The sequence below is a fragment of the Thunnus maccoyii genome, chromosome 3 (assembly GCF_910596095.1).
Source record: "Thunnus maccoyii chromosome 3, fThuMac1.1, whole genome shotgun sequence".
Taxonomy (NCBI): domain Eukaryota; kingdom Metazoa; phylum Chordata; class Actinopteri; order Scombriformes; family Scombridae; genus Thunnus; species Thunnus maccoyii.
In genome coordinates this window covers 3,252,029-3,268,420 of record NC_056535.1, presented here as the reverse complement: position 1 = coordinate 3,268,420, position 16,392 = coordinate 3,252,029, and the positions used below count along the sequence as shown (strand labels likewise).

General features: G+C 39.5%; 1 protein-coding gene across 5 annotated transcripts in view; it reads right to left on the bottom strand.

The window, feature by feature from the left end:
* LOC121893948 (copine-9-like) overlaps positions 1-16,392 on the bottom strand; it is a 165,554-nt gene that overhangs the window by 94,175 nt on the left and 54,987 nt on the right. For 3 of the 5 annotated variants that reach the window (XR_006095450.1, XR_006095451.1, XR_006095452.1), the window contains exons 1-3: positions 10,636-10,661; positions 9,586-9,644; positions 8,921-8,997 (exon numbers count right to left, since the gene is read on the bottom strand). Coding sequence is in view for 2 of the 5 variants with exons in the window: in XM_042406165.1 (XP_042262099.1) it covers positions 8,921-8,997; positions 9,586-9,588; positions 10,636-10,675 (120 nt within the window). In the remaining 3 variants the exon portion in view is untranslated. Of the gene's footprint in view, positions 1-8,920; positions 8,998-9,585; positions 9,645-10,051; positions 10,115-10,635; positions 10,676-16,392 lie in introns of those variants that run through there. The other 2 variants (XM_042406165.1, XM_042406163.1) reach the window with 2 other exon arrangements.

Sequence of the window (16,392 nt, the reverse complement as noted above, 5' to 3'; positions counted from 1 at the left end):
AACACCCTCCCACACACCCTGCTCCCAAGTGCTTAAATCAAAGCTCATCTCACCTCTGTCACTGTAATGTTGCTCCATCATAAAGTGCAGCTTTGACTGAGGGCTTAGCAGCAGCCACAGCCTCACCACCCCAAGACTCCCACACAGGAAGTCAAGTCTCCTTTCCATGGCAACCTCCTCTCCAAGCATCTCAAAATAAATACAAGTCAGACAGGCACAAGGACATGCAGACGACAGTCAGATCAGAACGCAAACTTCCTGCTCTGTCGAAACTCATCCAATATATCAAAGGCAAAACTACCAGCTTTGATGTTACTTTCAGATTGAAATCAAAAGCATTCAGAGAGCTGGGAATAGTCAGGTTCATGTCAGATGAATGGAGCTGATGCTAAACACTGGGTGGGAAAAATAGTGGTGCCATGGAGTGAAATGACAAATCAATGCAAGGGTCTGTTAACAGGCAGGAGTGATAGGGATTGATCAAAGAGCTGAAATCATGCCAGTTTGCTGTATCGGTGGCACACTGGATGGCAGAAACATCAAGCATCTATCTACATATGGCTTTTTAATATTTAATCAGATGAACTGCCAATAGAAAGATTTTCACATCTGAGAGGCAGAGCCTTCATTAAGTGCATAAAGTTAATAAAGTGTGCCAGCTGATGTGTGCCAAGTTCATTAATTCTTTTGTAAAACCTCAGATGACAAAATTAATTAATTAATTAATGGCACAACTTTGTCAGGGACTGCTTTTGAAGACAATAGTAGAATTGAGCAAGAGGCCATGTGTCAACAGATATCTACACAGCCAGATCCCACAGCTCAGGAGGACAGAGAGCAAATCAATTACAGCTCTGGGGAACTAAAGACCTCCCGCTCCTTCACATCTGAGCACAGAGAAAACTTCAGACTCACTGCACTCTAAAAACTTACCACAGGGACAGCTTCAGCTTGCTCCTCACCATATTCAGTTTGAATTTATAATGCGTGAGGCTGTGGAGGAGAAATTGTTGAAGAGCAGAGAAGCCACACACAGATGTGTGCGTTGTGTCATTGAAAAGAAAGAGCAAGGAAGGATCATTTAAGGCGTAAGAGGAATTACTTGTTCATGTCTAGGTTAGAGGCAGTTGGGGAAATAATGAAAATAAATGTGTATATTTCATAGTGATAAACCCTGACAACTACCCCTGTCAAAGTCACAGTTTTATAATTAAGAAAGCCTTCAGAAGTGTTTGGTGAAGAACTTAAGTATGCTAAACACTGGAATAATAAAACTGATGGATTGGCAACCTGTCTGACCCTGTATATAAAATAGTATAAATGAGTCATAGGCCACCTACTTCTGTGTGCACAGACACCTTCTTTGCTGGTGGACTTGATGATGTTCATTGCTATGGATACCATTCAATCACTGCAGGTCATGGCTGTCTGAGACATCACTGAGGTGAAATTAAACTTGTGGAACGACAGCTGATTCATAAGGCTTGTTATATCAGGGGTTTATTTAATGAAAATTTCAGGGCTTTATCTGTAACATGTTGATGTGCTGCTAACATGCTGTGGTACACTTATTGTCTCATTTCCGGTTGCCAACTGCATTACCGACGCTAGTTCTGCTCAAGCACTCTTAGCTCTCTCCTTCTTTTAGCGTCTTTTCTTGCCAATCCCACAGTTGTTAGTTATTTTAGCTCAGCAGTTAGCTTAGCAGCTAACTTAGCTTAGCAGTCAGCAATGGCTTCCCTCTCTCCCTCTTGCTCTCTCTTGCTCGGTGTGCCATAGAGACTAAGGATGTGCAGAGAGCCCAGTATTTGTATCTGTATTTGTTGAGGCAGCAAAACTATTTGTATTTGTATTTGAATAAAAGTGGAAAGAGGCTTAAAAATCCTGTTTTTGTTTTTATTACACTTTTAATTTAGAAAATTAAAGTGTTACAATAAGTGTTCATGAATAAATTACCTTATGAAGAAGGTCCCCACACCGGGTCTCCAACTGGAGTCTCCCAGATCATAGACCACTGCGCTGACTACTGAGCTAAAACTTTGCTCATCACCTCAGTGCAGACAGACCTCTACCTATTTATACACCCATAACACAGTGACAGCACACCATGTAACATGTAGGGAAGATCTTCAAAGGCGATCATTGCTTTGCACTTTTCATTTATTGCCTATTTTTTACAACCTAACTTTGTGGAAAGGAGAAGGGGAACAACGGGTTATGGAGAGTCCATAACTTACTTACTGACACACTTTGCGTGTGTCAGTAGCTCAGCTTTATCTCTGGGGAACACCACAACTCCAGGAATGATGTCCGAATAAAGAAATGTGTGTCATGTAGCAGGTGGATGTGACTCCCCTTGTTGAGACCTGCTGATAGATGTAACAGTGGAGCAGAAGAGAGGGACCGAGATAGCGATGTAGCCTACCTGTGTCCAAAAAACCAAAACAAATAATTTTAAAAATATCTGTATGAAACAAATATTTGGAAAAAAAAAAAAAAAAAAAAATTGTGCTTTGCCAAATAACATATTTGTATTTGGGCACACCCCTAATAGACACACACCGAGCATAGAGACTCTTTATCTAATGATATAGCTACTCTGGATGGTATTACCCTGGCCTCCAGCATCACTGTAAGGAATCTGGGAGTTATCTTTGATCAGGATGTGTCCTTTAACTCCCACATAAAACAAATTTCAGAGACTGCCTTTTTTCACCTGCATAATATTGCAAAAACCAGGCACATCCTTTCTCAAAAAGATGCAGAATTAAAATAACAGAAAAAAGTGAAAAAAAAAAACAGAAATCAAGGTTTTCACGCAAAGTGAATTTTAGAGGCGGCGTGATTGCATACATACATACAGTACCAGTCAAAAGTTTGGACACACCTTCCCATTCACTTGAATGAGAAACTGTAGCCAATGGAAAGACTCGATTAGATGCAAATTTGCTCAGAGTGGTGCGCATTGACGTGCCAATGCTGAGCTGAACACAAACACACACAGAAAAATCTTGGACTCTCAAGGTTAGCTCCCCTCACACATGAATGCAATAAAACAATTTAATCATGTGGCTCCTCTAGACATGGACTTTGGTGCAAATGTTATTGAACTGAATGGATCAAATTCTGATAATATAAAGAGTCAGAAAAATGCATTAACCATTTTAAAGCTTTTTGGGCTAGGTGATGGTAGTTATAATCACCTGGGTTGGCCATTATGTCAAAATATCTTTAAAGTCTGTTTCTAGCAGGCTTATAGCTAACAGTTGGTAAATTGGCTAATTGGGGTGAATAAACATAAATGGTCCAGTGGTCCAAATTCATGCTAATGACATGGGGAAAACCTTTGCTTTGCTCTCTGTCTGAACACACCTTTAAGTGACAGTCACACCATAAAGTGACATCTGCTTGTAAATCCTGGTGTGAACAGGCCTTAAGGTAGTACAAGGAGAAAAGTTATATTAAAATATTAAAATATTAAAATAAGGGTTTGAAATGATGACTGCTTTTGACTTGACAGGGTCTTCATCAGGGCAGAAATAATAAAACAGACTGATACTCTATATTGACAATACACTGGGGGAAAAAAATGAAGAAATGCAGATCATATCAAGTATAATGCATTTCCATCAATAGGTGCAATAAGGAATGGTATTAAAGAAAAGGTTTATGATCTATTTCTTCCTTCAGATTTGGATATATTAAGGCATCAAATATGAAAATTCGGCAGTTTTCCCTCCTGCAGCAGTTTTTTTCAAATTCTTACCAGCTCTGATGGACTGTTCAACATATTCTATTCCTTGTAGCCGCAAAAGTCATTGCAGATTTTTCATCTGGCGCATGACCATCAGCTTATGTGCATTTTCTTCCCATTTCCTCTTCACTTTCTTTTACTGGAAGCATTTTCTGAGCTGTCAGTGTCATATGATGAGCATGATTATTGTAAATTGCACTTATCTTCTGGAAGCACCAACTTTTAGATGCATATGGACATAAAATCCAGTTTTAACTGATGTGTTCCTTTCAAAACTCTGATCTCTCCCTATGATCTGCATATTTAAGCAACACGCAGAGAAATTCCACATCACATGCTTCAACAAACACTTCTCCATATTTTAATTACTTCTCCCCTGTGTTCACTGCGGCGAATGAAAATGTCTTTACCTTTTATACTCTATCTACTGTATCTCTCTGCTGTGCACAGAATCCATGCATTTCAGTGTATGGGAAGATTTTCATTACAAAACAGAGAACAGGCTGGAAGTTTCTCAGAATTGAGTTTTGAAATCCAGCAATCCTTAGCATCTGATCAAGTAATTTTCCAGTAATTGGTATTCAAACCAAAGGCAGATACAGTATACAGTACATTATGTGTTGTTTGTTACATTAAATGCTAAATATCTTCCTTACTGCCTACCTTTACTCCCTTACTTAATGGGCTTTTTTCCAGTGAGTCTTGGTAATGTGTCAAGTGTCTCAGCAGCCACACTACTTAATGTAGAACTTGACTGTGGAGTATATTACCAAAGCACAGGAGGCGATTCAGTTTAGGCTGGCAGGTGGGTGATTGCTATTACAGACGCATTTTTCAGCCTGCAAGCGCTTAGGCTGCCTCAACAGAAAAGAGTGTCGTGACTCGATGCTTGAGGTGGGTTTCCCTCGTAATCCTGTCCTCCACGCGTTAAATGCCACAGGGCTCTCTTCCTCTCCCCCACCCAACATCTGAAAATAGATCCTCACCATGGCTCTGATGTCATCTTAAGCACAGGAGAATAGGGCAGCATGGAGGAAATAGCTCACCCAGCTGGATTTTTCAGCCGTGCAGAGCATAAAGTACACTTCATGCTCTCAGTTGCCTTGGAAACTCGTCTGTCATTAAAAGAGGATCAATATACTTTTATAATTTCTGTGCCTCTCTGTGTGCTCTGTGTGTGAGTGTTTGTTTTCAGCTGAATGCGTCAATGCTTTAAACTTTTCCAGTACATCATGCACTCTGGGTATTCTGCTCTTCCGTCCTCTTAGGTTATAATTCCTGTCAGTATCTCTGATAGCAACTGTGCTCTGATGTCGTTTGTGTTTGTGCGTGCATTGTGAACAGTGAGTACAGCAAACAGATATTGATGAGTCAGCGCGCTCTGTCGAAAGCTTGTGTAAAGTTGGGACAATCTGCTGTTGTCCATTCTGAGATGTCTGCATGTCTTTAAAATCAGGACATGAATATCTTACTAAAAGGTTTAACAAAATATGCATATTTTCTGTCAAATTCACAGTCAGCAAAGCTGGATTACCAATCAGGAAAAACAGCAACTGCCCTGGAGCCCCATAACCCCCATGCAAGCTTACGCCATATCATTTGGGTGATTCATTGCAAATTTGTTAGAAATCTACACCACTGAAGTACAATATCAACTACAACAGGTCTTCCATCTTGTAGAGGTCTTATAGAGGGACTAAATCTGGTTTTATGACATTGTTTAAATTTATATGGAGCTCATTTCTCATGAAGTTGTGTTTTATCAAGTTTCACACAGAAAACTGAGGGCAAGGTAGTATTATTCCATCATAGGAGTACTTTGGCTGAAACCAGCTATGGCTGTCCTATAAATGAAATGCCAGAAAATAGTGAGGCACAAGTTAACATATTTAGATGACTTGTTTTGTCTGACGAACAGTCAAAATCCAAAAAGATTACCATCATGAAAAACTAGGAAATATTCACATTTTCTGTCAATCGACTAATCAATTAATCAACTTATAATTTCAGCTCCAACATATTACCATGTGTAGTGGGAGTCAGTGGGGGCCCAAGAACACACTTTGGCCCTGGGACCTCATTGGAGGTTAATCTGGCTATGACAGTCAGATGAGAAAATCAACATCCATGTGGTTTAATACAGAGATTCTGTAGGCCCACGATATTTAGCCTACAAAACAGAGGAAAAACCTGGCCTGGCCTCTTCAAAAGTTAACACATTAGCCTTTTAATGGACTTTATGCTGTCATCTATACGTACAGGTTGGACCCTGTTAGCTAGCAAACTAGCTACAAATACAGTATTAGTAAGAGTCCAACAGTGTTCAATCTGACAACCAGACTATAAGTGTTGTTGGTCAAGAAATAGCTGTAACGCTAAAGTAAAAAGTCTTGTATTATACATCTTCATGTGTTTGAATAGATAAGATAGAATGTGTAAGACAGTACTCCAGCGATTGGACTTCCAAGAAATTGGGAGACTTGAGAGACAAATCAAAAAAGAACTATCAAAATCAAAGCAGCAGAGGCCAATACCCTGACTTCTAGTCTCTAGTATTGGTCAAGCTCCAAAAACCCCAGATCTTATACTTCCCATAACGCAACCTCTTTCAGACTCTACACCCCAATTTTGTGATGTACAGATGCAGAAGAAACCTTATCTCGAAATTAGGACTTCCTTAAGTCATAATTATGACTTAATTAAGTCCTACTATCTCATATCTCACATTTAGGCCTTAGAAACTGATGTTCTACATTGTTGTGGTAGTTGGTTGAGAAGGGAAGACAGAGTCACAGATGTATTTTGGTGTTAAAAACAGAGATTTGTGTCCTCCGCAACAACCCCCAAGATCAGACACAACAGAGGTTTTATCAGTATCTAGCTACTCTGTTTTGCATTTCTATGGAAACAGCTTTGGGCCAAGCTTACTTTCTGATAGCTGCTGACAGCAAAAGCCATTTAATTGTAGTCAACGTAAGTGGTGAAAGGAAGCATACAGTTTATTACAACATGGGTTTTTATTTTGGGAGAACTGGCCATCTGTTCTATTGATTATGTTAATTTGGTAAGTATTAGTTAAGATCCTTCCCATGTAGTAGCCAAATAACCAGACTGAATTGCCCAATGGTTTTTACTTCATTATTACACATACCAATATTGTAGTCTAGTGTTATATTAGTTGCTGACATCAACATCTTCCAAAGTGTCAAATGAAGGAGGAACTAAAGCAAATTAAATCAAAGTGCCAATTACCACAACTTGAGGCTGAAGCCAATGCAGAAGTACGTTAAACTGCAATGCCACCGACGGCCGCCAGATGCTTGAACTGACTCCCATTTAAAAAGCCTCAACATCTCTCTAGAAATACTAAGTCAATCATTTTTTTCAAGAAGTCATTATGGTCTCAATCTCTAAATTTAGGCCCTCTAATAAGTGTGCTGGTGGTCATTTTAGAAATTATTGTTAATAAGATTTGAAGATTTATAGTAGCTTTGATGTCTGCCGTATGGGCATTAATTGACAGCTGTGATAGACAGTTGATTGACTAACCCCCCCACCACCACACCACACACACACGCATGCACACACGCACACAACAAAGTCACTAAAATATAGCACTGGCATCCAAGGGCATCACAGCCTCTCACTCTCATTGACAAGCTGTCTGAATTAGGAAAAGCTCCCTCAGGCTTCAACAAAATAAATGACAGTGCGGGAGTAGCAGCCAAAGAGGCTTTGACAAACAGAGGAGGGTCAATGGAATATGATTTATAGGTGGTTGATCATTAAATGTGTGCTTTATGACTCTGTAGAGGAGTTTTCCTTTCACTGCTGAGGTTGTTTATGTTTTCATTTAAGCACTAGGTTTTCACCAATCAATAATATTAACATTCAGGACACGCGCAGTATGACAGGCGATTTAATTCCACTTTGGTCGTCATTCACATCTCCAATAAAACTAAATACCTGGCAAAAGAGATTCTCTCTTTGCTTTCCACCTGTCTTCAGTGAAATAATGCTTGAAAAGCATCATCATGCTTTGAAAACACACATCTTGCCACTCAGACTCGTCACGCTGACCGTCTAATTATAGAAAGAACATGTGGAAGCCCTCCAGGCTCTTGTTACACATAAACAAGAGGTTCAGCGAAATGGTAGCTTCAAATTGTTTCATGCTGTCAGCCCCAGGCAAACACACCGCTCACTCCTCTGCTCTTTCCAAGATGGGAAGGAAGTGCTGCCACTTTGTTAGACCTGCTGTCATCAGCTGAGGTGATGATGACAGATCGATCAAAGGTAGACAGGTGACAGAATTTCATCAGAATTGGATCATGTTTTTTATATTGTTACGGTAGTACTAGGTATTGTGGCGGAGTGTTGTTTTAAACATTTAATATCTCAGGGATGCTTCTTTCTGTATGTAGTCTGGTATGTGGGTTACATTTACACATGGGAGCTTCCCAGTACAACCACAGCTGCCCACCACTTGCCAATGAGGAGCTCCAATTGAAGGGTAAAAGCCTTCGCTCAAGGACAGCTTAATGATATCTAGTGGGATACTGGAGGCTGCCTTTACATTTTCCCAACCAGCCTGCATTCCAGAGCACTCTGACCTTCTGATGCGAGCCGAGGTGATGAGGTCAAGGACCAGGTAGAGTGCACGATATCCAGCAAGCAGTGCCATCAGTGTCCATAATGACTTCCATATTGACTCGCACATCAGCACACATTTCATTCTAATCACCAATACTGACAGGAAGCCATAGACAAGATAATGTAAAAATCACCAAGCTGAAGAAAATGAAAGATATTAAAGAGAGACAAGTGACCTAGACTCTCACTTACATGACTGATATCTCTAACATCTGCAGACGATGAATAAACTGCTATGCTTTATTTACTAAAATCACAAAAAGTACCCATGAAACTCCAAAGTTGTCTCTGCTTAGTCTCCTCTCTCATCAGGGTGCAATTACTACAACTGATTGTTTCATATATGTGTTTAATCAATCAAAACATAAGATTTGCTGTTATTCTTGCATTTTGTGGATGATACTAAACAAGCTTTTAGGATGTTAGGATCGATTCTCTGCACAAACTTCACAGAGAACCCTGGCTGCTTTGCTGATATCTAAACACAGTGTGTGTACTATATGCTGGACTTACGAGAGCGTCCTTTCCAGTCTGCTGCCAGTCGAGCCGATGATCTCCCCCAATGTACAGAACATCTGACCCAGGAAGTCCTTCACAAAAGAGAGGAGACCGGTACACAGTTAATAAAGCAAAATACAGTCCTGCTGTACACATGAAGCTTTATACCAGTGCTTCATTACAGTACCAGTGTAGGAAACCCATGATAAAGCCAATATTATATGTAAGTTTACATTTATAAAAGGTCTAATTATCATTAAGTCACTACTTGTCTACTTGAAAGGTGAATACAGTGCAATCTCAACATTATGTAACAGTGTATTTTGTGGTATGTTTTATACATGTTCTATCTTATTCATCCGCTCACTCTCACACTGTCATGTTCTTTCACTCATTTAAAACAGGTGACTAACAAAACGACAAAAAATTCTGCTCAGGGATTTTGACATTACAGTCATAGTCTCGGAAATGAGCAGATCTTCTTACAATCCAGCCACCCAGACGGTCTTTTATCTGTGGAACAGTCTGGCTTCCTTCACTTTTATATCAGTTATACAGTCACAGAAACACACTGGAAGGTCATGTTTAACAGAGTGGTAAGACCTCGGCTCAGCTCAGGAAATGTCCAGCAGATAACAAGGAAAAATGAAATAAAGGGACACAACGTGATGTCAGCCTACCTTCTGCTCATCCAGTTGGGGAGGCAGTAAGGAAATGCAGACACAAGTTAGAGGAAAAGCTGGAAAGACACAATGAAAACACTCCAAGTTGATACTGAAAAATATATTCTCCTTTTTTTTTTGATGGAATCACTGTGTTTACTACTCAGTGAGTTGTTCTATATTAATGTTTATTCATTTATTAATGCTTGTATCACAAATCATTACCATAATCAGCCATTGTATGTTGTATCTAAATTAAAACTCAAGGTATACTCTTGATTTAATTTAAACATTCTACATTGTAGGTACTCTGGCAAAGTTTGTTTACATTTCACATTAAATTAAATTAAGAGTACTCCAGTTTGTGGAGCCAAATAAGTTCAAAACATAATTAGTTAAATAGAGTAGCTGGTTCAAACATAAAATCATTTTCTTTAACCTCTGGTTTGTTGAAAAAAGAGAAAAATCTATTTTTTTCTGTTACCTTTAAACAGTTGATAAATTAATCAGAATTTTTAACCCCTTTGTTTTGTCTTTGCACATAGTTTAGCCAACTTTGTTAGTGTTAGCTTGCCAACTAAAATGTCTTAGCTACTACCAGATTTTATACAGTGTCACTTCAGTAGTACACAGTATGGATGATTAACATTGTCTTCACTGTTGTTGTTTTATGTCAAAGTTAACTGCAGCTAGCTGGCTGAAAAGGCTGATGCTCAGCATGTTTAGCTACAGGTAGCAGTGTTTTCAGGTAAGCTAGCTAGCAACACAGTCCTCTACACATTTCAACACTGATGTCACACACTGACATGCTAAACCCATTTATTTTATCAACTACTACAAGGTAAAGTTTTAAAACAACTTTTCCAAAGGTTAAGAGAAACATAATAATTTTTTATTTAATTTTACAATTAATTTTAATAATTTAGCTTATGGTATTATTAATGTATTCAGTTATATTTCTGACTTAACATGATAATCTTTTACTGTCTGGTGTTGGTTTCAGAGCACCATACCAGTTCAACATGTCATTGTGGAACATAATAAGAGGATTTGTCAAAAACTGCTTACATGTTTCGAAAGGTTGGAGCTCCTGGTATCCACATTGTACCTGCAATTTAACACAAAATGCAGACTTTAAGTGTTTTCCTTTTAAATACACACTGCAATTGCTTATATGCATAATGCAACAGACATCCAGAGAGGTAAAACAGAGAGTACAGCCTTCAAGAAAAAAATTAAGCCCTCCTAACTCCTCTTGTATACGGCACTCTGACAAGCAGATCTCCTGGGAATGAAAAGATAAAAATCATGTATGCCAATTAAATAATTAGATACAGTGTTCACAGGCGGGATGACTCAAGAGTGATATAAAATAAATATATGGATCTGGAACAGCACTGCAATATAATGAACTCTGGGATCAATGTGCAGATTGAAGTCACTTCCTCTCTGGCAGACAAGTTGCTTCTTTCTCCTTCTTAAGGCTACTGTCTCCCCGAGGACTTCCTCTTAAGAGCTGTCACGAGAGGCTTCTTTGAAAAGAATTCTGCTCATGTTTGACAAAGGAAATCCACTCGCGTGTCGAATAACATTACACAGACAAGATGTATTCTTCAGCTCCTCATCTCTCTCTGGATCTCTCCGTCTCCCTCTCTGCCCCGTTTGTTTGCTGTCAGCATCTTTCTAAAGTCTACAGAGAGGAGGGAGGATGAAACCTATCTTTTCACCTGTTTTCTGATCTCCGTCTCTGCTTCAGTTAGGGAGCCACATATTAAACCTGATAATAGCCTGACATCCTCACTCCTGCAGAAGTTGTGAAGCTGCCTAAAGCAGATGGAGCTTCATAAAGAGGTTGTAAAAGGGAGTTTGAAGACGCTTTCCTCATTGACTCAGAGCAGGAACAACACTAATACTTCAACGTTACTCTTAAGACGTACTATACATCTCAGTAGTGTAAGGTTCCCAAGAGGACAGGCAGTCTTGGAGAAGATGAGTGACAAATTCTCTGTGTTGTATTGTGTGAGTATTTTAGAGTGAAGCCCTGTAGACCATCTGCTCCCGTTAGCCGGGGTTAAAGCAAAGCTAAGACAATAACATTTCAGCAGAAAAGACTTAAACGTCTAGAACACTTTCAACAGTTGGAAGAAAACTTTCCCAGTTACTGATGCTTCTTCTTACTCGCAATCAATTTTTGCATTTCAAAGTGAAACAAGAGTCTGTAAAAACGATACTTGGGAAGACAGTGTGTTTATGTCCTGGGATCCTCTGCCTGGTTCTAACTCTTCCATCATTTACAACTTCAACTTGATTTACAAAGTTTATTATCAAGTAAAATATCTCACAGGGATATGTAGCTGTAGCATGGTATTATATAACCATCAAGTGCATGTTTAGGGCCCCTTTACATGATTATTGATTTAAAACAAGTCAGCTGGAGATAGTGTTTTCAACCAACTCACAGAGCTAATGCTAAATAGCTAGCTAACTACAGCTAGCCAGCAAAACTAATGGTTGCTGGGTAGATATGATATGCTCCCTTTTTCTTTTTATTTCTGAATGAAATCAAGGACCCACTCTTTCAAAATTTTTAAAATTACCTAGAATTTTGTTTGGTAAAGCCTGACAGGTGTTACTAGTAATTAAAGGGGCAGCGCCAAGCAAAATTCCGGGTATCTCTGGATAATTACAACTAGTAGGCTGATGTGAATGTGTTTTTTTTCACACTAGGCTGTAACGGTCTAAATATGACATGAACACATCAATGTCCAGTGTCACTGTGCTTTGCGTACCTAACCATCCACTCCAACCTCCTCCCTATGACTTCACTGCCATATAAAAACATCCTGGATTGATAAAAATGCGGTCAATGAACACAATCAAGGCAATACTGTATTTTCTCTACTAGTGGCCAGGACCTTTATTTACGTCAACTGCAGGGTTTACCAGGCCTTTATTGGAAGCAGGCTTATATTAGAGAGAGGCCTTTATAACTAATTCCCTTGTTTGATAAGTATATTTGCTCATATTTTAGTATGAAGCCTCCCTGTTTTCTGATCTGCTTCCGTTTGCTCTGTTAATTTTTTGTTGCTGCATTATGCTATTAATAATATTAAAAGCCTTCATTTCCCGACTTTTATTGTGAGACATTACACAAACATTTCAATATAACTTGTGTGAAGTATAACCGGTCAAGTACCGGAGGAGAAATATGACCAACTTTCTTCCTCCCACCTCCAGCTAGCCGTGCTCTCCTCTTGTCAGTCAACAGCAGCTCGCGTTTCTGTTTTTTTCCAGTATCTGATTCTTTTCGGGTCAGTGTCAAAATGTCTTGCAGCTTTCGCTCCTTAAATTTCCTCCGCAAATTACAAAACTCTCGTGTTGTGGCATCAGTGTTATGGAAAATTTTGTCACTGACACTTGCACAGGTCCTATATGGTACTTCAATTATAGCTACTGCCATCTTGTGGCACTTGTACATTACTACAAACCACAGTCACATTATAACAGGCACCAAGAGGAGGGTGGCGGACATTTCGTTTCATTTGATAACGTTAAAAGTAAAGTTAGGCTTTGCTGTCGGTTTCCCGACTCATTTTTAAAAAAGACGAGAGAAAAAGACTGAGAGGGGGCTAGATAGTGAATGAAGAGATCGAGCTGGTAAGAAAGCAGTGAACCAGATCAATAAAAAAAAAAATCTAATTGTTTCACAGGGGTTACTTTCTAGAGCACAAATAGACACACCCACACCCCACACACCACCACACAACCCTGCAGTGGTGCACAGCAACACCCGATTTGGTCTGAATACGGCCTTAATCTACCCTTGTTTTTTCCCTTCCCAGCCTGTTGTTGGGGTCGGCCTTTATTTGTTCGTGTTGACCACACCCCCGGTCATTATTGGAGACCCGGCTTTTAATTGAATATCGCCACTATTAGAGAAAATACGGTAGTTACATTTCCCTCAAAATGTATTTGGCAAAGAAAATTAGTAGTGTATCAATGTATTTTGTCTGAGACAGGTTTTCTCAACCACACTTCCTCTTTTGCTATTCTTTGTCTCCTCTATCTCGATGTTTCCCCTCATCCCTCTCTCCTGTTTTCCCTGTGTTTCTCTCTCTGCAGTTCTTAAGAGACCAAGGAGGGTCCTGTAGCACTGTGATGGATAGGTGAGGGTTCTGCACGGTCAGGAAAGTTGTAGCGTGACAGGACTGACAACTGTGTAATGAACTGACCAACCCACCCTGTATCAGGAAAAGGTGGCAATGCTGGTTTCAGAATTTCAATTTTTAAAAAAATCTGTGCACACCACCTTTTTCTCTAGTTACACTGATCGAGAGGGCATAAAATGATGGAGTTATGTTGGGAAATGAACTACAGTACCCACTAACATCATTTTCATTGTCTACTGTTTTCTGGAATTCATTTTTTTTAAGTTCAGCATACGCCAAGTGTCGAGTTATAGGGCTTTGAAGAGGCAACTAAAAGCTGGTGATAATGGAAATAATGGAATTGAGAGGAAATGTAAGAGAGCTACCAGCTACATATAACACAGACTGTGGTTCTGCAGCTTGCCCAAAAGTGCCAAATGCAGTGCTCTCTGCCATTTAAAACAGTCACTCCATACCCCCCTACACACACACTTATATCTTTATCCTCTGTGTATCACCACTAGTCTTCAATCTCTCCACTCCTCCATTCTAACAGAAATCTCTCTCACCCCCCACTCTTGCTTTGCAAAACTCTCCTTCACCAAATGAAATTACCATGCAGTAGGATAAGCCTGTGAGCAATGGCCAAATGAGATTTGAGTGCGGAGAAGCAATAGAGTTGCTAAAAAATGTAATGACCTTCATTTACATGGCATGCGGCAGGGGAGCTGGAGGGCTTCACATCAGAAATGAAGGTGAACAATGAAAACAATTTGTTTTGATACAGTGGAAGTCACCTTCATATTTCTTCATATCCCCCCCACCTACCTTCATTTCCTTTGTGTTTTTTGTGAGACGCACATACGGTAGGATTCAGATCAGACAATGTGAAGGTACATGGGTCTGCTGTGGATTGAGATGCACCCATTTGAGCTGCACCACATCAGAATCCATTTGAGAGATTGTAAAGTTCAGCATCCTTTTCTGTTGTAGCAGAGACTCCAGAGATCCTGGTTTATTAAAAAATTTGGATTTCCTCCTCTTCATGGCTTTACGCCAAGACGTTTACTCATACTCATAAAACTCAGCAGTAAGTGCATTACACCGTGAAAATGATGCAGCAAGGTAATTTAAGCTGATTCATATAGTCATCGTGGTGGTAATTAGTACAGTGGAATCACATTACTGTTGTGTAAGTGTCAGCAGTGAAATCAACACGGTAATGAAGGGTTAAATTTTTGATAGCCATCATGATCTGCAATGTGTGGAGGCACAGCCCATCAATGACAGACCACAGCAAGTCAAAGTTTATTTGGGGACAAGACTGTTTAGTATCCTTGCAAAGGTTGGTGTAGAAAAAGGTAATACTATTGTGCCACCATGCGTGGTGGATCATGATGGGTGTTAAATATGTAACCTTTCATCACTGTGTTGATTTTCTCTGGCTGACAAGAATAATAAAAGTGTAATTTGTACACACCCACACAGTCCTGTGGAGAGAAGTCTAATCAGCCAAAATAATTAAAATCACCCGTGTAGGCATTCCATGGGTTCAACAATAGCCAAGGCAGGACAGGAATGCTATTGATCCCCTCAGGGATCAAATCTTATATGAAATATGTTTTTAACAAATCATGAGTCTCCTCATAACATGCTGTGATTATTTCACAATGCACTGACATGGTTGTGATAAAAGGATGGAAATACAAAAGACAGCTCTGCTCTGAGACTGAACCCACATCTCTGAGTAATTCTGGGCATAATGGGCATAGTGAAACTTACTGCATTTAAGAACAGTTTATGTGTATAGCTCAAATGTGCCGCCTACTTTGATATGGCCTCAAGAACTTGAAAAGAAAGGTCACTACTGGCAAGATACATTTTAATTGTTTCATTACTGAGAGTCATTAGCTTTTAATGCCATTTGAAATGTTTCAAGACAATGAACAGCACTGCAAAAGTCACATAACTTCATTTGAACATTTTTCCACTTCAGCAATTCATGCTGTATTTGATGCATTTTTCAGTATGCTCTGGTAAACATTGTACATTTGTGCGTTTCAGGACTGCCAAGAAAGAAGCATAAATGAATTTAAGAAGGAGTGTATTGAAAGTGAATGTGGTCATGATGTGATTTACATATTCAGTTTGCATCAAGGCCTCTCTTATTCACACTCCAGGCCTGGAAACGGTAGAGTATAGATGTAAAAACCTAATTACACACCACAGCACGCTACATTAAGTTAAGGTCTGATTCATTCCTTTTGGGTGCAGAGCAAAATGTAGAACAGCCTTAAATACATTTTTCTACAATAACCAATGATTGCAAACCCTGTGCTCTCAGTGAGCTGGAATTTACAGTAGCACTCATGGCTACGTTTATGTTCTTTTACAACATACAGATCTGCTGAGTCTTTGAGAAGCTCACACTACTACCAGTGCAGTTGCTGCGGCAGCTTCCTTCTTATTTAATGCTTCATTCACATTTTATTGTGTCTAGTTTATCTGTTGGAAGACAACTATCTAAATACAGCCATCATCTACTGTACTCCTGGTCCCTATTCACAGCTATTTCAAGAAGCACGTCCTGATTTTGCCTGGTGGTTGTTGTCCTGAGACCATTTTGTATGATAGCACTAGGACAACAACTGTAGACTCAGTAGGTTTTACTCTGTAT